At 38.3% G+C, this 26175-nt stretch overlaps 1 protein-coding gene across 5 annotated transcripts; it reads right to left on the minus strand.

Annotated features, from left to right (window-relative positions):
* Window positions 1-1132: 1132 nt before the first annotated feature.
* LOC126621283 (TMV resistance protein N-like) lies at window positions 1133-11577 on the minus strand. 5 transcript variants are annotated; one of them, XR_007622877.1, is made up of 8 exons: window positions 11420-11576; window positions 10439-11075; window positions 9213-10320; window positions 8738-9037; window positions 7152-8639; window positions 6194-7049; window positions 5490-5937; window positions 1133-1184 (listed from the first exon to the last, which is right to left on the minus strand). XR_007622877.1 is itself a non-coding variant. In XM_050289687.1 (6 exons), the coding sequence occupies exons 2-6, from the start codon at window positions 11065-11067 to the stop codon at window positions 6252-6254; spliced, it is 4251 nt and encodes a 1416-aa protein (XP_050145644.1). In that variant the 5' UTR covers window positions 11068-11075; window positions 11420-11577; the 3' UTR covers window positions 6004-6251. The 5 variants fall into 5 exon arrangements, 4 of the variants coding, with proteins under 4 accessions (XP_050145644.1, XP_050145641.1, XP_050145642.1 ...); XM_050289687.1 differs by lacking the exons at window positions 1133-1184; window positions 5490-5937 and having other exon boundaries at window positions 6004-7049; window positions 7152-8567; window positions 11420-11577; XM_050289684.1 differs by lacking the exons at window positions 1133-1184; window positions 5490-5937 and having other exon boundaries at window positions 6004-7049.
* Between the last annotated feature and the right edge of the window lie 14598 nt (window positions 11578-26175).

Consider the following 26175-nt stretch of genomic DNA (forward strand, 5'->3'; position numbering starts at 1 on the left):
GCAATCTGTAAGCCGAGACTTACACTTGCTATGACTATGTGCACCCATCTGTCATTGCCATGTCAGCAAGAACAATTTAAGTTTTACCGAGGGACCTCTAGATTAAACTAGATCTAAAGGTTGAGAAGAAGTGCAAAAATATTTATCAAAATCTTTGTCCTTCGATCCTATCTCATATATATAATTTTGGTTAGAACTGTAAACTGCCATAACTAAACCGCCGTGAACAAATTATAAGATTAGTAATAAATTTAAGCAAAACTGGACTGAACTGGATGGTGCCTACCGCTATATCTAAGCATTAAACTAAGCAAAGATGGAGAGGGGTAGATACAAAGTAGCAAGCAAGGGATGAGAAAGTAGTTGCCCGCAGAGACTAAATCAATTATACTAGTTGACTTGGTTACAAAAGTTTTATTCAAGGAAAATCATCGAAAGATATAAAATAAAAAAGAGAACCCAATTTACCCTACCCAAGCACCTTACTTTCCGTGAACAAAAATTCAATGCGTTCACACATATGAGGAAAATCATATTTAAGTCTTTACCCACAAAGTTCTTTTCTCCTTCCACTGGTTTCAACTTTGATCAGCAGACCATCTGATGAAGATCTTGACAATGACATCTTGACAATGACAGCTAATCTACATCCGGTGGGTCATCGTAGCACCTGAGTCACGCACTTGTTAGTTTGTTATTAAGCCCAAAATGTCACAATTACCAAATTTCCACAACTCTTTAATTAAAGATATAAGTAAACCAAAACATTCGAAAATGAACGAGCAGACCTTGAGATAGAAAATGCATGCCTTCCCGGAATTGGCTTCGATGAACTATAATTTATCTAATTACGAGAAAAACAAGTGGTAAATTGCCCTTATAGTTAAGGTAATTCTCTTTAACCCACTGTAATTAGGCACTAACAATGGACTTGTTACTTGTAAGTACAAAAGAAGAGAAAAAAACGAATGCTTGATAATATATCAAAGATGGAGAACGGAGTATTTGAGATGAATAGAATTTATTAAGTTATTGAAATATTATGGTGCTCCGGAATGTCTATACAGCTATACTAAAATATCATGAAAGAGATGAAAAAAAATTACCCAACTCAAGCACCTTTACCTTCGGCGAACAAAAATTCGAAGCGTTCAGACACATAAAGAAAGACAAATTAAAGGAACCTCATCATCAGTTCACACCTTTTATTAAAGCTAGCTGATTAGTCAAAAGTCACAAGGGCATGTTAGTGGCAAAAACACGGTAGCCATTAGGGCCCCCTTCCCTGCCTTCCGGCGCTTTATTTTCAAACTTCGTTGCTCGACTTCATCCAATCCAATTTGATCTCGACAAGGACTACCGTAGCATTTGGGTGACAAATTTTTTGGTGTGTTATTAGTTTAGGATGTTACAGTAAATGTAAGTCAGTCTTCAATTAAAGATAAGACCAACCGAAATCATTTGCATTTTTAAATCCAATGGGCGAAACCTTGAAATCGAAATTCAGTTCCAACTCCAAAGGCCAAGACAACAGGGAGACCGAATTATCTCTTCAAATCATCTTTTTAAAACTTTTAAAACTTTCATGGACATCATATTATTCAATTTATATGAGAAATTATATAGCAGCTTCATGCTCTAACTTGCAACAAACAATCACCAACATTACACAAATTCCACAATCACCAAATTGTGCCAGTAGCCAGCAATTTGAAAAGTCTTGTTACTGTTTGGGCCCAAATTTACACATTCGGCCCGCGTAATCGAGGCCGTTGAGTGAGCATAGCTTCACACCGTCGGATGAGAAATAGAAGTAATTCATTTTGTTATTATTAAAGGATAATGTTATGATGTTTTATCATAATTATCTTTTAATAATAGTTTATTATGAAGGTTGAGATGTATTTCCAACTGGAAACATGTCAGCACAGTTCAAGTTGATATCCGGATGTGGGTGTGCGGCATAGTTCAAAATGGATTTTAAAATTTATTTAGGTAGGATCAGGATACATGATGATGGCCTTGGGTGATGGATAAGACAAGGAGTCTAGGAAGGCTAAGCTTTTGGTAGAGATGTGATAAGCCTAGGTGGTAATGATGATACAAGAAACCTAGGTAGACTAGGTTTTTGCATGGTGATAAAGTTTTCTACTGGAGGTTTTTAATTAGATCAGAAGCCTAGATGGGCTAGGTTTCTGGTGTGGTATGACAAAGCCTAGATAAGCTTTATTTTAGAAGTTGCGAAATCTGAAGGCCACGAATCAGATTTATTTCAGCTAGTTAGAGTTGCAGTCAGACTCTACACAATTATCTAGCCGTGCCAAGCAAGTACCTCAGTCCTATAAATACAGAGGCAATGGCAATAAGAAAAGGACCTCCAATTCAACATACAAAACTGCCCTGCGCAAACCCTCTCAACAACTTTGAGATTTTTTTATTTTCTTTTTTGCCGACACATTTTCAGTTGGCATAAACAGCACTATGGAGGCAACCGGTGATATCTTCAGTTGGCATAAACAGCACTGTAGCCGTAGAATCAGCCAATCTCGCAGCATCTTCAGTTGGCACAAACAGCACTGCGTCGAGGCCAACTGGTTACCTATCCAAGTCTCGGTCGAAAAGGATTTTCGAATCCTTGTTGGTCGAGGTCATCTCATTAGCCTCGGCGAAGTGAGGTGTTACGAGTTACTACATTCGGCACATTGGAAGCCGAATTTGATATTGAACTTCACTAAGTTAGCAGCCTTGTCTTCAGGCTCTAGAACCCGAAGGCCGAGACAAGTTCCTTCCTCGGCCGCAATCGCAAGACGCAGAAGTCAGCCGCGCACCCAACGCAACATCAACATATTTTACTCCTCGGCCAAGCTGCACACAACCAAATGACGTAGTTAGCTTATAGATTAATCGGCATGCGCGCCACGTAGGCTTGGTAGTTTTTAGGGTCAACAGTTACATATAGTGGATACAATTAAAACATAATTGTTACATATATAAGGTTACATTGGTAGTTTGAAAAGTCTTGTTATGCATATCAATCACTGCTTAACTGTGCACGTGGAAAACATAATACTCATTGTTGTTATTTCATGGACACGCATGATCTTTAACATCCTCTAAGTTTTTTCTTAATTTTGTTTTTCATCGAGGCCAACTAGGTTGTGGTCATACTCACTAAATTCCGGGGAACAACATACGTGCATTATAACTAGTGAACAATCCCGCTTCTCATATTAAGATGTAGCAATGCACACCATATGCACACCAAATGCACATTAAAAAATTTCACAAATTTTTGCAATTAGACACTTGAACCAGAAATTGTTTCATCCCAGTTTTGTAGCCCGTCAAAACCTGAAATTTATTCCACAGCCTATAGACCCCAACATGAAAACAAACCCTAATTTAACTTCTACTCATTAATTCATCTTACAAACAACTCATTTATTCCATAAATCATTGATGAATGAACTTGGAACTAAACACTCTACCTTATTATGCCTGCCGAAGCTTTAATCGCCGGAAAAAATGGAATTTTCTGGTCAAAACGGAAAATATGGTACAAAACCCAGTTCACTCTTCTTACCTCTCTCTCGCATCCCTTTGTTCGAAATCAAAGGTATGAAGTCAACCCAAAACCCAGCTCACTCTTATCACCTCTCTTTGGACTTCCCTTTCTTCGAAATCGAAGCTCAGAGATCTAAGCTCAACCCAGAAACCTAGAGATCTCAGAGCTCTCTTGGCATCCCTCTCTTCCAAATGAGAAAAGTGATGCAATGGGCTTCTGATTTTTAGTATTTATATGTGGGTATTATAGTAATTTCGATTTTGTACATGGTGTGTATGGTCGATTTGTCCTATTTTTGTCCCAAGATTAAGAAATTGTCCCATTTTGGGGTATTTCCCTTATATTTTTAAATCTTTTTCTATTGTAGTTCATCATTCTTTATGATTGGTCATGCATGTTCTTCGTTGTGTGATCCAATTACTATCCTTTACCATGAAAATCCTTTGATTTTTTTACGTGCTCTAAATATATGTTTCCAAGATTCAATTGATTTATTATTCGGAACCATGAAGCGAACCAGAACCATTGTGAACCAAACCGTACGGTTTTAGAAATAAATTTAAATGAAACTGCACCGAACTGAACCATTGATCTTTCCCGGTTCAAATTTGAGGGTGGAACTAGGCAGAACCAAACCATGCCCACCCCTGGGTATTTATAGAAAAAAATTATAATTTTTTGTATATTTTTCTGTATTTTTAATAATTTTTAATAACTTTACCTAACTTAATTAATATGGATTGTTGGATTACAAAAAAAATTGTAATCCAACACTCCAGATTTTGACACGTGTAGCCAACAGTAACAATTAAATTTTTTTCTTCTTCTGATTTTCCATCTTTTTTTTTCTACCTTTTTAGCAGAAAAATCTAGACTATTGATCGGAAAATCCAACGGACCAATCATCACCACTACCAATTTAGTTTGATTTCACATAAAAAGGTATTACACAATCATCACCACTACCTATCTCACCATCATATTATGATGAAATCAAACTAAACGGGTGTTAATGGTTTCCCATAAACAATTCAATGAATTGATTTGCCACCTATATTTTCAAAGCTATTGAACGGTCATAAGAAAGTCCAAAACTCAGCCGGGAATTATGTGTCTTGTCCCAAGTAAGAGAGTCATGATACACTCCATCTCTCTTCCTATCTATTTAGGTAGGGGTGGGTATTAAAACCGCCAAACTGGAAAACCAAATCGACCGTATTAAAAAAAAAATTGAAAAATACCATGTTGACCGAAAAAGTAAAAAACCGAGTTAAGAACAGAACCGGACTGGCTCAGATCTGTTCCGATCCCGATTTTGTAGTACTAGGAACTGGCCTCAACTGATTATAAATATTTGTTTAAGTTTATTAGTTTTATGAATGTATGTATGTATTTAACCAGTATTTATACATGTATTATGGCCACTCAGAACTGGTTATTGTTTTCACTTGTGAGTGAAAGGTCTTAGGTTCGAATCTCGTAGATGGTAAATTCGATACCAAATTAGGTTGCTCATTGTATGGCTTAAACGAACTCTCCCTCCCCTTAATGTAAAATATATCGTTGTATTTAAAATAAAATAAAAAAGATGTACTATGTGTATATGTATGTAAATCATGTTCTGTACTCTTTTAACTAGCATTGGAGCAATTAACCATTATGTACACTTTAATTTCAATTTAGGATGTACACCATTATGTACACTTTAATTTCAATTTAGGATGTACACATTGATCTTGATTTGAGGTCTATTAGGTTATTGAAAATTTTATAGTGATCCAGAATATCGTATGTAGTATCTCCTAGAATCATCAAAGAGATGAGGAAACAGAAAAACCCAAACTCAAGCACCTTTACCTTCCGCGAACAAAAATTTAAAGCGTTCAGTCTCATGAAGAGTCGAGGACAGACAAATTAAGGGAACATCATCATCAGTTCATACCTTTTATTAAAGATCATGCATGGTAGCAGCAAACACCCAGTAGCCAATAGGCCCCCCTTCCCGGCCTTACGCGCTTTATGTACAAACTTTGTTGCTCGATTTCATTTTTTGGTCAGCAGAGCATCCAATGCAATTTGACCTCGACAAGGACTACCCTAGCATTTGGACGACATACTTCTTGGTGCGTTATTAGTTTAGGATGTCACGGCGGGTTTAAGTCGGTCTTCAATTGAAGATAAAACCAATCGAAAGCATTTGCATTTCTAAATTAACGAGCAAAACCTTGGAATTGAATTCACTTCCAACTCCAAAGGCCAAGACAACGAGGAGTCCGAATCAGCTTTTTAAAGGCTGCCCGTAAGGGTTCACGAAACATTAATGGGCATCATATCATTCAGTTTGCATGAGAAATTAATAGCAGCTTCATGCTCTAACTTGCAACAAACAATCACCAACACCAGTGACGGTCTCAGGCGCAACAAACAATCACCAAAACTTGCAACAAAACATGAAATGAATTCCAAAACATCATGATACATACGGCCTTTTCTTCTTCTGAGAAGCGATACATACGGCTTTAACATAGTCAGAATATATGAAGAATGTTAATGACGTGCAAAGATTTTACTCCAAGGAAACATCAGAAGTTTACAAATTCAAGAAAAACAGAATGAAGTGAAAGATACCTTACCTGTAAAATAAAACTTAATTTCAGCATTTGGTCCATTGTTGCCCATCCCAATATTACATTTCAATAATTTCTTCAGACTCATCACTTCCGTAGGCTTCATACTCATCACGTCCACCGCTTTCACCACTCGAACTTGTTTCAGACTCATCACTTGATTCTTCAGGTTCATAACTTCCACTGGCTTCAGGTTCATCACTTGATCCATTGGCTTCAGAATCATCTTGTCCCGCACCTTCTTCTACTTGTGTTTCCTGTGACATCACATCAAGTCTTAATTTCTCATCATCTTCAGCATACAACGGGCATATCCCACACCTTTCCACCTCCACATATTTCGGCATTTTAACCTTCATACTTTTCGACACTTTTCGACGCCTTTTGATCGTGGGCTTTGGACTCATCAATTCTCCATCGTCTTTCACTTCTAGATCATCAGAAGTACCCACTGGAATGAAGTAAACAGAGGCCTCACTGACATGTTTGTAGAAATCGGCAGAGCATTTTACTCCCTCTACTGCAAGTTCAAAGGCATTATACCACACATGCACGTGATATCGACTGAAATTGTAGTCATACCATCCACCATCCTTATGCGGAGAATAAAATTTAGGACAACTGATATTATGGCTCTCACCATTATCAGTTTTGAACTTGAAATTGACTTCCACCCACATAAGCGGATAAAAGTCGTATGCAATAACAACAGAGAAAGAGAAACCCAAGAAACCTTTTCGAAACCAATCCCGAGGAAGCTTGATTGAAGATCCCTCATTTTGATAGCTGAACCAACTTGGAATTTCTTTTCCCTGGTAAACAATGGTAAGCAAAGGCCGCGGATAAGAGTCCCTTTCCTGCAACATTTATAGACATCAGATTATTCAATTCAGCAACACGTGTGTGTGTGTGTGATAGTGAGAGAGAGAGAGAGAGAGAGAGAGAGAGAAGACACATACATTACCCTCTCTTCGTCCAACATTTGAGGACGTAGTTGCCACTCGCATAATTCTAAGTTGTGCATCAGCCATCATGTTGCTCCTTGCAGTCCAGTCCAATGCTCGACAATTATAAAATTTAAGAACCCCTCGAAAAAGTTCATATTTATCCCAACCTTGAACGAGTGCAGTCCTTGAACTTGACACTGTCTTCAGTGATGTGCAGCCATCGGCTTCAAGAATTTGTAGCACTGGGAGCTCTGGTAAAGATTGAAGCCTCTTGCAATTGTTTAAGCGCAGGCTCCGCAACTCAGAAGCTTGTTTGATGCTAGCCGGTATGCTGTTAATCATGGTTCCACTCAGTTCTAAATCTCGTAATGAGGCTAAAAGAATGAGGCCACTGGGGACTTTCAATATCCCACTGTAACAGAGGTCTAGTTTTTCCAAAGAGAGCAAACCGACTGAGAAGGGAGGCACTTTTTTAAGATGCAAACAATGGCGAAAGCTGAGAGTTTTAAGATTGGTTAAACTGCTGATGCTGCTCGGGTAGACCTCAAAGTTACTGCACAGACGAAGATCTAATGTTTGAAGCCCAATTAGATTTTCGATCGACGACGGAAGCTTTTTAACCCTTGTCCCAGCTAAACGAAGAAACTCCAGATGTTCCATCGGCTCCATGATTTCAGGGAATTTGAAAAATGCAGAGCAACCAGTGAGATCAAGTCTCTCGAGAGATTTCAACTTACAAATTCTCGTGGGAAGACTTGTAAGCATTTTGCAACCTGTCAGTTGAATTTTTTTTAGAACAAAGAGAAACTCGATTGATGGATGTAGCTCTTTAACCGCTGTTCCTTCTAAACTAAGAAATTCCAGATGTTCCATTGGCTCAAATATTTCCGGGAAGTTTTTAAATTTAGAGCAACCAGTGAGATCAAGTTCCTTCAGAGATTTCAACTTACAAATGCTGGGCGGGAGGCTCACAAGCCGTTCGCAATCATTCAGTTTAATTGTACTAAGACTAATGAGGCACTCCATTGATGATATGGGTAATACTTCTATTGATGTACAAGTCAAATCTAGCACACTGATATCCCTGGGAAGCTCAGAAAACTCGTCAAGAGATGAGCAGTATTCTAGACTAAAATAACCTGAGACCTTCAGCTTACAATTGTTGTTTGGAAGTTTCTTAAGGTCTCTACAATCTCCAATACCCAAAAAAGAAATTTTTTGGTGAGACCAAACTGATGGAGGTAACTCCTTTATACCACTGCCACGTAAACTTAAGTATGCAATATTGCCTGGCATCTTCGGAAGATACTTGAGACTCGTGCACCAAGCAAGTTCAAGAGAAGTAAGCTCGTGAAGATATTGAAAATATGAAGGAACTTCAACCAAACTTGTACAGTAAACAAGATTTATACACTCAAGTTTTCGACTCTGAGAGAGATTTGGAAGTTCAGTTAGATTTCTGGAGGAACGCATATTGAACACTTTTAAGTTCATAAGAATCTGTAACAAATTGAAAAGAAACAGCAAGAATCAAAACCTTAGCATGACTAATTTTCAGCATGATTACATGTTATACAAGAAGTAAGATAAGCATTTACCTTGTCTTCATCCCAAAGTTTCTCAACTTGGCTTTCGGGCAAATGAAGCTCAACCAGATTTATAGCAGAGAATTTTGATGGCAAAGATTCCAAAGGATATGCATGCCAGAAAATGTAACGAAGAGAATTGGGAAGATCCAGAGAAACGTTTAATTTTCCGTAGATGTTAAACCTATAGGTGGAACTCTTATCCACACCTAGAAATATTAACTTAGACATCTGTTTGAAGTTTGCACCTTCCAAGTCTAGCTCTTCAATGTTTGACCTGTCAAAGAATACGGCTTGAACCATTGAGGTTCCCTGACAATCAAAAGCAAAGTATAAATTTGAATACAATATACATAAAAAAAAATTTAACCAATACTACATTTGTAGGAATCTGACTTGTTTCTTATAAAAGAGTTTTCCTTAGGTGTCTTCCCATAGAAAGTTCACGTTTTATTTTCTCAAGAAAGGGAATGAATTTAGCTCTTACCGTCCTATTTTTCAGCACATGATAGACATCCTCAGCGATGAATAACCTACTACGTTTGCCAGGCTCTTCAATGCATTGTTCCAAAACAATTGCCCGGCCCATTTCTTGTACCAGATCATGCATCTCTAAGGTTTTCCTCGTAGAAACAATTGATATGAGAGATTTCTTAATGAGAACTCTAATTCCGGATGTTGCAAACAAACCACGAATATCTACCATTCTTTTTACTTCATCCACATGCTTTCCCTTATGAAAACATGCAATATCCAGAAATATCTCCTTCTCGTTTCTTCCCAATCCATCATAGCTTAGTTTCAACACGTCCTGGATTTTTTCATTTGGAAATTGTTTCAATTTGTTCAATTCCTCTTCCCATTCTTCTCTGCTTTTGCCATGAAATGAGGACCCCATAATTTTAAGAGCTAATGGAATGCCTCCAGCATAACTCACCACCATTGATGACAACCTCGTATAATCTGTTATAGGAGTGTTATTCTTGAAAGCATTCAAACGAAAGAGCTGAAGGGCGTCATCACGTTCCAGTCCCCTAACCTCGTATATATTTTTATCATCTACAACAATTCCCTCTAGCAGGGCCATATCTCTAGTTGTTATGATGATTCGACTTCCAGGACCAGACCCAACACCATCTCCACGTAACTGATCCAATTGACGTGAATCATTCACATCATCAAGAACAATGAGGACCTTTGTACTGCCTAACCTCTTTCTAACAAGAGTTGACCCTATGGTTGAAGTTTCAATATTTAGATCTTTTTCCTTGAATACCTCCTTAACAATTGTATTCCTCAACTGAACTAGCCCATCCTTTTGTTCTCTCTCCCGAATATTTCGAAGAAAACAAGAAGCTTCGAACTTATATGATAGCCGATGAAATACAGCTTCAGCAAGGGTGGTCTTTCCAATCCCACCCATTCCCCAAATACCTACAGTATTGCAAGCATCTGGCGAATCAAGGCATAATAAGGACTCGATTTGCTTGATGCGGCCTTCAATTCCAACCAGGCCCTTTAAATCACATGATGATTCACGAGTCAATTTGGTCCAAATATCCTCAACCACATGCTTAACTAAGTCAGCTTCCGTCCTGCCAAATATGTTTATTATGAAGGCTAAGCAATACTTAGTAATAAGTATGTTTAATTAATATTGTATAAATCAAAGAGCCACGGGTAGAAATCAGTATAAGATAGAGAACTAGTCACCCTTTTTTGGTTGTATTATCGAATCCGGATAGATTGGCTGTAGTCGCCAAAGCAGCCCTCCACTTGTGCACCTTGTCATTACCCTTGAATCGTTTTTCAAGTTGAGCAAATGCATGTGCGTAACTCCCCTGTTGTTTTCGAACTTCTGATGGATTAATGTCGTAAAAAATGGGTATAACCATCTGGCCATATTTTTCCTTGCATTCTAGGATATGCACAAGTTCATCCAGACACCATGTGGAAGTAGCATAGCTTTTTGACAAAATGATTACCGAAAGTGTTGATTTCTGGATTGCTTCTAAAAGGGCAGGCCAGATTTCTTCTCCTCTTACAAGCCTGTAATCTATGTAGGTTTCAATTTTCTTCTGAAGTAAGGCATCGTGAAGATGGCTGGTAAAAGTAAGGCGGGTGTCCTCACCTCTGAAACTAATAAACACATCATACTTTTCTTGGTGAGGAGGGATATCATCATCCTCCTCGTGGTCATCATCATCAGCAGCATCATTAGACGCAGCATTAGGAGGAGTCCAACAAGAAAATTTTAATAATCCGCAGCGGAACGTGTAGAACAGAGTCATGATAGTGATGAAAATGATGATGAAAACTTGAAAAATCCCAGTGAACTCCATCTCTTTCTCTGAAATAATAGACAGGTGTTTTATTAATAGGATATTATAAGGCTAAAAACCAACACATTTTTCACTAAGATAATATTTCAAGGCTAAAAACCAACAAAACTTTCACTAATTGAAGGGTTCGACTGCAATTGTAGGAGTGGTGCGGAATCTAACCATTGCAAAGATCAATTAGATCCCTTCTTACCGTTGATTTTCCGGACCACTCAGTGGTACGTACCATGGAAGAAAAATTGCTAATTCAATCAATGATTAGGGTAAGATGTTCAGCAATAAATGGAATTGAAAAGTTTTGTAACCAAAAACCAACATATTTTTGTACAGAAGAAGAAGAAGAAAACTTAACTGAATCTTGTTAAAGTGCAGTCTTCTTCCCTTAGATTTCTTCTCACTCTACAGCGCTTCTCTTTCTTCCAGTATTACTCTCTCTCTCCCTCCATCACTCAAACAAGCAGCAAATCAAACAAATAAGCAAAGCAAGAGCTAGAAACTGGAGAAGAGAGAGCGGTTCCTTCTTCTTTGAAGAGATTGGTACAGATTTTGCTTTACCAAATTGTAATAGTTGAAGACGACAGTTAACGCAAGAAAGGGACAGATCTTTTCCACCTGATCCTCTTAATCCAAGAGTCAAATTTCATCTAACAGCTACAATTATTATCATTTTAAATGAGTCATTTTTTTTGTTGCCGTTGAATAACATTTGAACGGTCCGAATCCCGAATTAGGTGGAAAATGATTAGGAGATGATCCATTTCCGTGTTTTGGGACCTGGTACCTGAACGCTTTAATAGTTCTTTTTTTGGGTCAAATGATAGATTTTATTAGGTTTGATGTTAGATTAGCTATTGACGTGGGTTTTTTTTGTCAAATGATAGATTTTATTAGGTTAGATGTTAAATTAACCACTGACGGGATTTGAATCCACACCGTCATCCAATGATTGAACACATTTCCACTACTATAGTAAAGAGCCACTTTCGAACGTTTTAATAGTTGAAGTTTCAATTTTTATATCTTGAGACAAAATTTGACAGTTAAAATATCTGAGGTAGTTGGATATCAAATTTCTATAGCATGCTCACTATGAGAGATTTCAATGTGACCAGAATATGGGTTGGTACACCACGTGTCACATACAAATAATGGGCTATGTGTGTTGAAAAGTTAATAACTTAAAAAATAAAATTTTCAACTACTCACATAAAAATATGTGATGTACCGTCCGTGTTCCAGTCCAATGAAAAATTTCTTAGTATGTAGCTTATCCTCTGAGCACTTTTAATAGATAAACAAAAAATTGAAAGGGTTATTAGCATAAATGGTCTTTAAAATTGACTCACACTATCAAAATGATCTCTGAAATTGAAAATCGATTAATGTAATCCATGAAAATAGGTGTTACAAATCAATGTGGTCTTTCTATTAAAATTATGTTATATACTGACGTGGCACATATATGGATCTCACAAAATTTACAGGTTTTTATCATAAATGATCCCTGAAATCTACTGACACTATCAAGATAGTTCCTGAAATAAAAAATCGATCAATGTAGTCCCTCAAAATAAATGTCACTAATCAATATGGTCATTCTATCACAATTATGTCAACTTTTTTGTTATGTGCTGATGTGAATTTAATAATTTAATAATTAATTAAAAAAGTTGTCAAAAAAACTTTTGCACAATGAGATTATCTCAAGGCAGAGCTCAATGTTCTTTGTGTCACCAAGATCACCCAAGGAGCGAAGCTCTCCAAGATTAAGGTTGTGAGGCTGTCAGTCGCCAAAATATTGACAGTGATATCACAGAAGTCGTCAGCAATCCAAGCCGTCACCAAAGGTGGTCCCGATCTTGGTCCAATTCGGTGCAAAAGGAGTGTAAACTGTAAAGATGGGTGTCTTGAGAATTTTTTTCAAGAGAAGAGACGACAAAGGTTACCATAGATGGAGGTAAATGAGTGTGGGTTGGTATCGAAGGTGATTGCGATACTAGGTTTCTGGGTTGACAACTTTTTAAATTAGTTATAAAATTCTTAAACCTATTTCTAATTTATTTTTAATTTAGGGTAAATATCAATTTACGACCCTTATGTTTCGTGGTTTTCAACATTTAGTACATCAAGTTTTTTTCGTCTCAGAGTCATACCTAAAGTGTTAATTTTCGGACAGTAGTCAAACTATTAAGTCTACCGTTAACTAATGACGTGGCGCTTATGTGGACAATGAATAGGTGCCATGTGTCATTAAGGGGTCCACGTGGATTTTTTTTAGGGCAAAAGACTGTTTACTACCCTCATGTTTCGTGGTTTTCAACATTTAGTACATCAAGTTTTTTTCATCTCATATTCATACCTAAAATGTAAATTTTGGGATAGTCTCATACATCCGTTAGTCAAACTGTTAAATTTGTCGTTAATTGTGACGTGGCGCCCATGTGGACAATGACTGGGCGCCACGTGTCATCCACGTTTTTTTTTCTTCTTCTTTCTTCTTCCTTTTTCTTCTTCTTCCTCCGACTGTAACTTTTTTTTTCTTCCTCCTTCTTCTTCCTTCCTCCTTTTTTTTTTTTTTCTTCTTTCTTCTTCTTCCTCCTTTCTTCTTCCTTCTTCTTCTTCTTTCTTTTTTTTTTCCTTCTTCCTTCTCATTCTCCTTCTTCTTCTTTTTTCTCTGAATCTGGGGAAGTTTTTTTTTTTTTCTTCTTCTTCTTCTTCTTCTTCTTCTAGATTCAGTTTTTTTTTTTCTTCTTTCTTCTTCTTCCTCCTTTCTTCTTCCTTCTTCTTCTTCTTTCTTCTTCTTCTTTCTTCTTCTTCCTCCTTTCTTCTTCTTCTTCTTCTTCTTCTTCTTCTTCTTCTTCTTCTTCTTCTTCTTCTTCTTCTTCTTCTTCTTCTTCTTCTTCTTCTTCTTCTTCGGTCCTTTCTTGTTCTTCTTCTTCGGTCCTTTCTTCTTCTTCTTCTTCGGTCCTTTCTTCTTCTTCTTCTTCTTCTTCTTCTTCTTCTTCTTCTTCTTCTTCTTCTTCTTCTTCTTCTTCTTCTTCTTCTTCTTCTTCTTCTTCTTCTTCTTCTTCTTCTTCTTCTTCTTCTTCTTCTTCTTCTTCTTCTTCTTCTTCTTCTTCTTCTTCTTCTTCTTCTTCTTCTTCTTCTTCTTCTTCCTCCTTCCTTCTTCTTCTTCTTCTTCTTCTTCTTCTTCTTCCTTCTTCTTCTTCTTCTTCTTCTTCTTCTTCCTTCTTCTTCTTCTTCTTCTTCCTCCGACTCCAACTTTTTTTTCTTCCTCCGAATCTGCCCAGAAAAAAAAAGAGTTGCAGTCGGAGGAAGAAGAAGAAGAAGGAAGAAGAAAGAAGAAGAAAAAAAAAACGTGGATGACACGTGGAGCCCAGTCATTGTCCACATTGGCGCCACGTCACAATTAACGGCAGATTTAATAGTTTGACTAACGGATGTATGAGACTGTCCCAAAATTTACACTTTGGGTATGATTCTGAGACAAAAAAAACTTGATGTACTAAATGTTGAAAACCACGAAATATGAGGGTAGTAAACAGTCTTTTACCCTTTTTTTTATTTATTTTATAGAGAAGGGGTTCAAAAAAAAAAGCCCCATCTTCTACCTCCCCGCACCTTTTCTGACACACCCCGATCCTAGAATCAAGTCATGTTAGCCGTCACGTGGGCGTGACGTAACCAAAAGTGCGATGCGGAAGCAAAAGATAAAAGAGATACGAAGGAATAAAAACCAACTACTAGCAATAATATCCAACTAACATGCTAGAATGAGTTTAAGTGTGAAACACACATATTCAGAGCGTAAATACTAAGTGCAGTCAAGTAGGACCATAACTAAATTACAACACCCGAAGGTGAGTCCTACATGAGTAATCTGTTAGAACGCCGTGGGAATCCTCGTGAGCCATCAATACTGCTAACTAGAACCTGGGGGGCGCAAAACAAATTGAGTGGGTCAGTAAAACAAAGCTTTTTGAAAATATTTCATTTAATAACATTTCTAACCCCTCGCTGTAAAACCTGTATACTTTCCCAGAAAATAACATAATATGCATATAATTCTTCAAATATCTCAATTCACCAATCTTTATCAAAAACCAGAAAGTATGCCATACTATAAGCGTCAATAACAGAATAAGGATGCATCAATATAACAGGTGAAATAAGGAATCAACCGGAGACCCTGCAGTGGTCCTGTTCGGCTAATTTTATAGCTTAATATCCAATCTAACCAGAGTCACCAACTGTGACCTGTACGACACTACTCTGCATATAAATCGGAACTACCTGAAGTAGTCTGTACGACAAGAATGGTGTAAGAATACGTTCTAGTGCTTCTCTCATCAACAGCTGTATAATAATCTAAAGTCACCTACAAGTCGGAACCACCTCTAATGGTCTGTACGACATGTCGGAATCACCTTTAGTGATCTGTACGACATGCACCTACTTGGATCCAAGGTAAGCGTGTGGTGCGGGGTGAATAATATAAGCACTAATACCATGGGTGCAGGTTATGAGCTCTCAACACAATTCACATCATTAATAAACCATATGAACAACATACAACTCACCTGATACTCACTTGTGCGTCCACAACACCATTTCATATATATATGCATCAAATACTAATTCATATATTTCATATAATATGCATGCATGGCATTTTAAAACATACTTTCATTTAACTTCAATTTCTGGGAAAAATCAGTAGTATATAGGTATAAACAGAAAATAACTGCCCACTGACTGATAAGTCGAAGGGTCGTAACCCCCGTGACGCCCATGAATGCGTTCGTCCTCGTGATAGGTCTCACCTATATGTGAAACAACTATAAAAACATTATTTAAAGCACATAACCAACAATACATAATAATTTCTCATACGATGCTCAATTTGGGTATATGAATATACCACAGTGATCTACACAACCTCAGGATCATCACCAAATTTTTAGAAAAATTTTTGGACTTGCCACACGCCCTCACGCGCCAAGAATGGTACGGACCTACGCGCCTCCACGCACGTCGTCCCCTACCTCCAGTCGCCAGACTAGTTTCGTCGGCGCCAGAAAACTAGAGATTTTTCAAACTCCATTTTCTCCGTCAATTCTCAACCATTTTTTACGCATTTTACATCAAAATGAAGCCCTAAGCATGTAGAATCACGTTATACTAAATTAAGGCTAAAAAACACACGAAATCTCACCGGAGAAAATCCAAGAAAACCGGCCAACTTCGAACCCTACGATCCCGACGTCCAAAACCTTCAAACTAAGTACTCCGAGCTTCCTTGGGACCTCACTAAGCTCCCTGTAAGCTTAGAATTCCCTGAAAATCAACATTTCACGTGTGCATGAACATTACTCAAAACTGGGGGTTCGGATTTCAGGAGTTTTCGAAGGTTCTAAGTTCCAAAAATGGTACCAATAAACTCACAAGCTTGCAAGGATGAAGGAACTCACCTTTTTGACGTCGATCCGTGGAGATTTGAGGGTTTTTGGTTCTTGTCCGTACGAGTTCGAGAAGGAGAGAGGAAGAATGAACTGAGAGGGAAGAGAGAGAGGGCACGGGGTGAGGGGAGAGAGTGTGAGGTTTATTTTGAGTGTGTCTCCTTCCCCTAACCACACAAAATGCAAACCAATTTTTTTAATCCAACTCAATTTTTCCAAAAACTTAGGAATGTATGAATTATTCAAATAAACAAGTCACACATACCTTAGTAACCTTTAAGGGCAATTCCGTCAAATCACATCTACGATAACTAAATTTTCGGGACGGGATGTGACACTTCCCTCCCTTCTCTCTTCTGCAACCCGCACCCATTCCCTTCCTTCTCTCTTCTACAACCTGCACCACCCTCCCTTCTCTCATCTTTCCTCCTTTATCCCTCCATTCTCTTCTCTGCACCAACCCACCAAACCCTTCTCTCCTCTCCTTCCGATCCACCGTCAAATGCCCCTCAAACAAATATCCTAATAAACCAAAAATTCAATTCCAATAAAAGATAATAAATTTTGTGTTTTTTCAGGCAAATTTCCAAAATAACTACATGAAAATTTCAAAAATCAATATAAAGAACAAAGGGTTTCTGTAATTTTCAGAACAGGGAGAAAGAACACCGTGAACCCAGAATCCCAACCCCGGCCAGACAGTCATGAAGACAAACTAGATAGGGGAGAAAGAAACAAAAATATCAAATATTTGCACCATTGCTACTGTCTATCACTAAATAGTTTGGTAGAACCCATCAATTTTGTGACAAAGAAATAAGCTAAACATAAAAGGAAAAGAGATGAAGCTCATAAAGTAAAAGGCAAAAATTAAATAACAAATTCCTCAAATATTTAAAACCCAACTCCACAATGGCAAAACCATTTCTGCAAAGCAATCAGACCCAATTTCTCAATCGTAAATGGCAACACAGCAAACAAAGCAAAATAACCAAATTCAGCAAGAAAATCAAGGAAAGCCATGTAATTTACACTTCAGAGGAAGAAAAAGAAACCAAATAAAACAAACAAGCAAGCGACACGAACAAAAATTAGAATACCACTAATAAACAATGAAAAGAAAGAAAGAGAAGAAATTGAAGAGATGGGTCGGAAAGAAATGGAATTTGAGAATGTGGGAAAGATCCATAAGAGCGAGAGAGAGAGAGGAAAAAAACCTGAGGAAGTGGTGGTCCTGTTGTGGTTGCTGAGAGTGGTGATGGCGGAGCAGAGGAGAAAGCTGAAGCTGAAGTTGAATATGGTGTTGGTAATGAGGAGGAGGTGGGCGAGAGTCGAGGAGAGGATGGAGAGAAAGAAGGGAGGGTGGAGAGAGAGAGAAAGGAGAGGAGATGATAGTATGGTGGGTTGGTGCAGAGAAGAGAATGGAGGGATGATAAGGGAGGTATGTAAAATGATGATTATGCCCTCATTGGCTTGGTGACGTGGACGTACGTATATAGTTCTAAATTATTTTCCCGCTAATGTAATTAAATTGTACTCGACATCACGAGCACGTTGACGTGAGTTAGGGTCGAATTGGAGTTGTAACGAGAAAGTTACGATTATTAATGCGCGTAAACGGGTAAGTTACGGACCAATTATATTGGGTTCCTACTTCCTTGTGTCCAATCAGGTTTTATTTTCTTTCTTCTTTTTGCCAATCCCGTAAGCCACACACACACGTGCAACCTTCTTCTCTCCCCTCTCTTCTCGAAAATTCCTTTTGTCCATACAACCGAAAGCACTTACCCTCAAACTAAACCAAAACTCTACGGATCGAGCTTTATGTTTCTAGATTCCTACTCCTCTTGAGCTCTAGAATCTAGTGATACCTTTGTTTGGTGATTTGACTTCGAGAATCCTAGATTCCATAAACTATTTTGACATGATCGTAGGATTTATCTAAGGATTTAAGACTCGTGGTAGTTCCCATACAACTTCCTTAGTATCTTGGAACAATTTTGGAGTGGTTTGAACGTCGGGACACTCAGGTTTATCGAGTTGCAGACTTATTTGGAATATCGAAGGATTTTCCGACCATTTTCTATCGATTTTAGGACCTCAAAGAGGTATGGTTATATTCTCCTAGTTGAGAGCTTCGATTCCATATAAAATTTGTGAATTTTGGTGTTGAAACGAAGTAGAAACTAAGGTTTTAAGAATTTCTAGTTTCCGGTGATACAGCGGAGCCCGGAGGCGGATGCTGGCAAAGCACCGGAAAAGAAAGAAGAATATTCCGTCAACTTTGACAGAATATACTAATGACATCAGGTATATTTAACAGGATATTCTATTATTTAGCTGAATTTTCTCTAACGGCATTAAAGATTACATCCAACATGCCAGGCACATGCCCGCGTGTGGCCTGCGCATGAGGGCGTGTGGGATATCGGAAAATTTTTCTAAACATATGGGGATGTTCGTGGTGTTGAGTAGGCCACGATGGTATATTCAAGCGCCCCAATTAAGCAACGTATGAGAAGTTATTACACGGTTTGATTATGTACTTTCAAATTAACGATAATTTAGTTGTTTCGCATATAGGTGAGACATTCCAGGAAGAGGAGCTTAGCCAAGTGAAACTTGAGGGTTACGACCCTAATACATACCAGTGAGTGGGCTTTTGGTTTTCTATATATACGTATATATGCTTTGCATTTTCCCATAAATTGTTTTAAATGGATATACGTCTTTAAATGCCATGTTAATTGCATTACATTTTAGAATATGCATTAGTATAGATATGCATGTTGTTGCTTGACGCTGGGGACGTTCATGTAAGCTTTAGGTGAGTATATATTGATGATAGTGGAATGCATTGTTTGTGATTATACGTAGATGCATTTATAGCTCATTATCCTGCACCCCAGTGTTAGTGCTCCCGCCTGTGGCAAAGGCACAATCCTTCATGTGATGTTCACCTCTCGCACCGCACATTCACCTTGGATCCAAGTTTGGTGCACAGCCATGTCGTATATACCACATTTGTAACATCCCACATCGCCCAAGGGAGTGGATCCTCTAAACCTTATATGTATATTCTCATCTCTACCTAGCACGAGGTCTTTTAGGAGCTCACTGGCTTCGAGTTCCGCAGGAACTCCAAAGTTAAGTTAGTTCGCTAGAGAGCAATCTCATTATGGGTGACCCACTAGGAAATTCTCGTGTGAGTTCCCAGAAACAAAACCGTGAAGGCGTGGTCGGGGCCCAAAGCTGACAATATCGTGCTATGACGGAGTCAAGCCAAGGATGTGGTGGGGGCTCGGGCCAGGATGTGATAATTTGGTATCAAAGCCAATCCCTGGCCAAAAGTGTGTTGACGATGACGTTGGGCCTCTAAGGGGGGTGGATTGTAACATCCCATATCGCCTAGGGGAGTGGATCATCTAAGCCTTATATGTATATTCTCATCTCTTCCTAGCACGATGCCTTTTGGGAGCTCACTGGCTTCAGGTTACGTAGGAACTCTGTGAGCTCCCAAAAGGCCTCGTGCTAGGTAGAGATGAGAATATACATATAAGGCTTAGAGGATCCATTCCCCTAGGCGATATGGGATGTTACAATTTGGTATCATAGCTAATCTCTGGCTGGAAGTGTGCCGACGAAGACGTTGGGCCCCTAAGGGGGTGGATTGTAACATCCCACATCGCCAAATGGAGTTGATCCTTTAAGCCTTATATGTATATTCCCATCTCTACCTAACACGAGGCTTTTTGGGATCTCACTAGCTTCGGGTTCCATAGGAACTCCAAAGTTAAGCGAGTTCGCGCGAGAGCAATCCTATGATGGGTGACCCGCTGGGAAGTTCTCGTGTGAGTTCCCCCAGAAACAAAACCGTGAGTGCGTGGTCAGGGCCCAAAGTGAACAAAATCGTGCTACGGTGAAGTTAAGCTCGGGATGTGGTGGGGGCCCGAACCGGGATGTGACAGCTAATTTGGGGCCTTTCTCGGCCAAATTAGACTTGGCCATATGTATAAAGCTTGCTCTACTTATTGAGATTTTCATTTTTGTGAAATTTGGTAATTTTTTGAAATAGTTGATTTTTTCAACGAGTCGGGGCAGCACGTGGGCCGAGACCCCACCTGTCCTTCCTAGACTAATTTGGATACCTTGACTCCATATGTGACGTTTGATTGATGAAATCTCGTTGTATGACTATAGTTTGATAGAGACCGCCACTTGGACGTATATGAATCAACGATCTGACCTTTAGATCGTCACCAAACTTTAATATGTAATAGTACATAATATTTAAGGATTTTAGTAACTGACAGATCAGGAATCTGACGTACAAATCTTCCCGGATAGGTTTTCTAAGTTTGTAAATCTAAATGTCGACCGCCACTTAATTTTAGCGATTGGCAGAGATCTAACCGTTAGACTGTTCCGAAACTTTAGGATGTTGTTCTAGAAGCTTATTGAAACTCTTGGGAAGTTACGAATCAGAAATCTGAGGTGCGAATCTTCCGGATCAAGTTACGTAGGTTTGTGGACCCTTCCGTCGACCTTTGACAGACGGTTGACTTTTGGTCAATGAGTTACAAATCATTCTAGAATGTCCTTAGGGATGTGTTTTATGTAAGTTATGTGTTCTATCGATAAGAATTCTGAGATGCGATTTGATATTTGCTCTAGGCGACGATCGTTCGTGATGCCTCGATATTCGTGCTAAGGAGTTGTAGCGCGAACTTCAGGTGAGTCTTTTCCTTTTTATAATGTGTGTGTGTGTATATATATATATATGTATATATGATTGATAGTTTCCATTTATGCATTTGAAAAAGAATCACTATTTTCCTTTTTATAATGTGTGTGTGTATATATATATAGTATATATAGTATATATATGATTGATAGTTTCCATTTATGCATTTGAAAAAGAATTTTAGATCCTACGGGATGCACATGTATGCTTATAATCTTTCATGTCATAATTATAATTACGGCTATGAATGTTAGTATGTTGATTAGAACTATCAAATCACAGTGGCATAACTATATTTGTGTTATCTGATCATTGTTTGCTGCACCCGGTGTTAATGCTCGCCCAGGGCCAGCACCAGTCTTTCACGTGTATGTTCACATCCACACCGCATGCTCACCTTGGATCCAAGTAGGTGCCAGTCCTGTCGTACAGGTTGCAATAGGCAACTCTGACTCGTATGTGACCGCGAATAACGCCAGTTTTCACGTGATTGTAGCACTAGAGCGTATATTATGATTACACGCAATTCTGTTCATGTCAGAATACCTCTGTATGAACTCGTGTGTCAGCATGTGTTGATGCGCACCCGTTATGATATGTTGCTTATGTGAGATTTATGGATGTCATGCCCTTATTTACGAGATATTGTGCCGTAATGAATTCTTGAGATTTTGCAGGCTACGGTAAGTATTTTCATACTATACGTAGTATGTATATTTTTGGAAACTATACTTGTTGTACGGCGAGGGGTTATAACATTTTCAAAAGGTTTTTATTAAAACTTTATTTTTCAAGCCCACTTTATTTTTCAGGCCCACTCACCCTTGTTTTGCACCCCTCCAAGTTTTAGCAGCTCAGCTTTCGTATCAACGAGGATTCTTGGCAAATCTTGGTGTAGACGATGGTATAATTACCCCCGATGGTATAATTCTCACCCTATCTTACTATATTGTACTTATGCTCTAACATCATGTGTGAAATGGGTTCATTCCCGCTCACAAGCGCACTATTAAAATTAGGCACTTTTAGGTTTAAATTTATACACATTTTCCACATCACTAAACTTTATGGCTTCGTCACCTTCCAGGTGTCGGCCATCACTGTGAAATCCCATTCATGTATTTCACTTTTATAATCTACGTATTTGTATTATTGAGATTTTATATTATTTCTCGAGAAATTATTTTAATTTGTTTGAATTTAGATTTTAATTAAACTAGTTACGAAGTTTGATGTTTGGAAATTAATTATTTAAAATATGTAGACCTTTCAAGGTCACAATTTATATTTTCGAATAGATCTTCAAACCACGAATGTATAGGCAAAATCCGTTTGCGAGTCCGGATTATAACGGTATAGTTACAGACATTTGAAGTTGTTTTACTAAACTATAGATTTTAAATCAATTAAACTTCCACAAGAAAGAAGCCTAATCAGATTTAAGCAAAAATAAGAGGACCAATCAGCTAAAAGGAGAAGGATCAATCAAATTAAAGGGGGAAGGTTTCAGGAAAAAAAAAGGAAAGGAGTGGGAGGGGTCTAATTCTAACCCGTTTTGGGGGGAGATTAGACCCGTTAACCCACCAACCTCCTACGTTCAAGCTCTGTTTTGGGTGATCTTGGTGTCCATGGAAAGCTCTTGACGAGCCCTACATCTCTGTAGTGTTAGATTTCCCATTTTCTTTTCCATCTTTGCAGTTCGAAGCCACAAAGCCACGACTTTTCTGGCGGTTTTATCATTTTTCCGGTGATTCCGGCAACCATTTCCTTCGAGTGAGGTATGAAACTTCATCTGCTCTTCATAATCTTCAAGTTGGTATGCTTGGTTCGTGCTTTCGTATTCATTTTAGAGTTGGGTGTTTATAACCTTAGAAATCAGATTTTCTTTGGTGAATTTGGATGGTTTCCGGTTAAAATTTATCGTCGGCCTAGTTGTGAAAAGTGTTTCCCTTGTTGAGCTCTAGCTACCACGTAAATTTGAGTTCATTTAGTTAATGTTGAAAATTTAGGTTTTCTAAACCCTTCACCTTGGCTACCACCACGTGTGGTGGTGCGTGAAACCGTCCATGAGTGTTGTCTAAGCACCAAATGCCTTCTAGTGACCCTATGAACATATGTCTAGCTCGGTTTCCTGAAATTCAATTATTTGGTGTGGTGATCAAATTGGACCACCACTTGTTTGTGTGATTGACGACAATCCGATCGTTGGATCGTCGTATAATTTTGTGAGCACCCCAGTTATCAGTTGTTGGACCCTTGAGAACTTACGGATCGAAAATCCGATGTGCGGATCTTCTAGATTGAATAACCTTAGATTGTTGACCTTAATGGACCTATCTTATCGATGGTTGATGTTTTAGTCAACGTGCTCTACTCTAGTGTCATTTATCTCTAGTTTGTTATTGAGGCTTGATGGAGCTTAGTTGGCTCATCATGATGACATGTCGTTTCTATTTGACGTGTGTCTCAATATATGTATTAGTGGCACCATATTAAGTTATACTTGTTTATTAAATGTGCTTTCTATTGAATCGTTATTTTTATTTTTAGCATCGATCAATGTTTATTAATTGTGATTCGACTGTAGCTTGGAAACGTTTATGAAATGTGGTTAGATATGTATGATTAATATGATGTGTATGATTGCTTTTATGATGATGTGAACCCATAATCTTATGAGAAGTATTATGTAGAACTTTTATGCTTGTATGATAAGATAGTTAGTGGTCATGAGACGTTGATAGTAGTGCAAGTGATTACAATGTCAATCATAGCGGATGAGATAAGGGTAAGTGGTTTGTGTGTTGATCTAACTGCACCATGTAGCAGTGATACATGGATGGTCCTGCTTGGTTAATCTGCGTTAGGGGACCATACTATTTTTGGATCGCGCTTGGTTAATCCGCGTTGGGCGATCCTTATGACCATTTATATTTAGGGGTGATCATGCTTGGTTAATCTGCGTTGGGTGATCACTGCCTAATAGTTGAGTAGGTGTGACCCTGCTTGGTTAATTCGCGTTGGGGGACCATACTATATATGGATCGCGCTTGGTTAATCCGCGTTTGGTGATCCTTATGCCCATGTATGCTTAGGAGTGATCATGTTTGGTTAATCCGTGTTGGGTGATCACTTCCTAACTGCTATAGGAGTGACTCTGCTTGGTTAATCTTCTTTGGGGGGTCACTACAACCTTGGTTACTTTCTCAAGGGTGGCTCTGCTTGGTTAATCCGCTTTGGGGGGCCACTTCCTATTTGGTTACTTATGTAGGCTTCGGGCGAACTGCGTCCCTCTAGCCCTAGTTTTTATTTTATTTTATTTTATTTTATGTACATATGAATGATGGTTTTGAGAATCTTGAGGTTTGAATGAAAAAGCCGTTAGATGTCTGGGTGACTCATTCGGAGTTTGCAGCGACGTGATTATGATTTCATAAAGCATGATTCTATACTCGATATTTATAGATTGTGATCGATTGTCTGTTTTTACTAAATATCACATACTTGTATTATTGTCACTCACCCGAGCCTCGCAGTTTATCAAATTGTCTGATTGGCCCAATGTACCATATCCATGATGCAAGCATTGATTTTACATGTGACAGATCTGGGTAGATTACGAGAAACCGCTTGATATTTTGGATTCTGTTGAGTGGTCTGGAATCCTTGCTCTCGCTCATTCCCATAAGGTTAGTCTAGAACCCTAGATTTGAGTGAATGAGAACTACCCACAATAGACCTTGTGAATATGAAATAGATTTATCATGTTATTGCTCATAATCCAAGTAGGAAATTATATAGAGTTCCTTGGTTAAATTCGTGAAACAATATGTTATTGCATTCATTGATTAACATAATTAAATGCTAAGATCATGTATATTTGATTCATGAATTGATTAATTGATGGAATTGTGGAATGACCTTGGTATGGTTGTTATTATTCTGATTATTTTAGTTGATCAATGGGGCTTGAGAATAATATGTGCTTCATTGGTTATTTAATATGTTACATGTTGTGGATGGAAGTATCGTGTTGAAACCATGGAATTTATATGATGGATGGAATGAGAGTCTTGAACGGCATGTTGGTTTGTTCTGTAGCCCTGAACTTGGTAATGTCATGCATGTCAAGTTCCAATAATTGATTACAGAATGCTATGTATTCATGTTAGAATACACTGGAATAAATGTCTAAATTAGTGAACGATGAACTACGAATGGCTTGATTCATATTGAGGGTACGTAGGCAGTCTAACGAGGAGATTAGATGCAACCATAAGATATATGAAAAATCACTACGAAATTTGATTATGGAGTTGTAATTTGCCATATTCCGGAGGCGGAATAAGTTTGAGATACGAGTTTTGGTGACGTCACGTGTTGATACTGGGTGTATATTGGGATCGGGGTGTGACAAGCACAACTCGATTCAGAGTCCAAGTGGGCATTCCGGGTCGGGGTGTGTTAGAACTAGTAATAATGTGATTGAAATTCGCCTATAGCGAAAATTAAACCTAGGACCTCTCATTTATTAAAATAGAAATGAAGAACAAAGACAAATTAAGGGCACATCATCATCAGTGCATACGTTTTATCAAAGCTAGCTAACTACTCACAAATCACAAGCCACAAGTGCACATTAGTGGCAAACACACTGTAGCCAATAGGTCCCCCTCCCCGGCCTTACGCACTTTAAGTATAAACAAGCAACTGAGTTTGTGCGATGCCGCAAGTTTTAAAACTATATTAAATGTGTGGGATATGTTAAAATATATTTACATCCATATCAAGATTTATTTACATTATTATGTTTAATAGGAACAAATGATATGTGTTGTAGAATATATTAAGCCATTCATATAGTTATAATACACATAAAAAATATCTTGTTTTCTAGGTCCCAAC

This window comes from Malus sylvestris, chromosome 5 (genome assembly GCF_916048215.2).
Source record: "Malus sylvestris chromosome 5, drMalSylv7.2, whole genome shotgun sequence".
Lineage (NCBI taxonomy): Eukaryota > Viridiplantae > Streptophyta > Magnoliopsida > Rosales > Rosaceae > Malus > Malus sylvestris.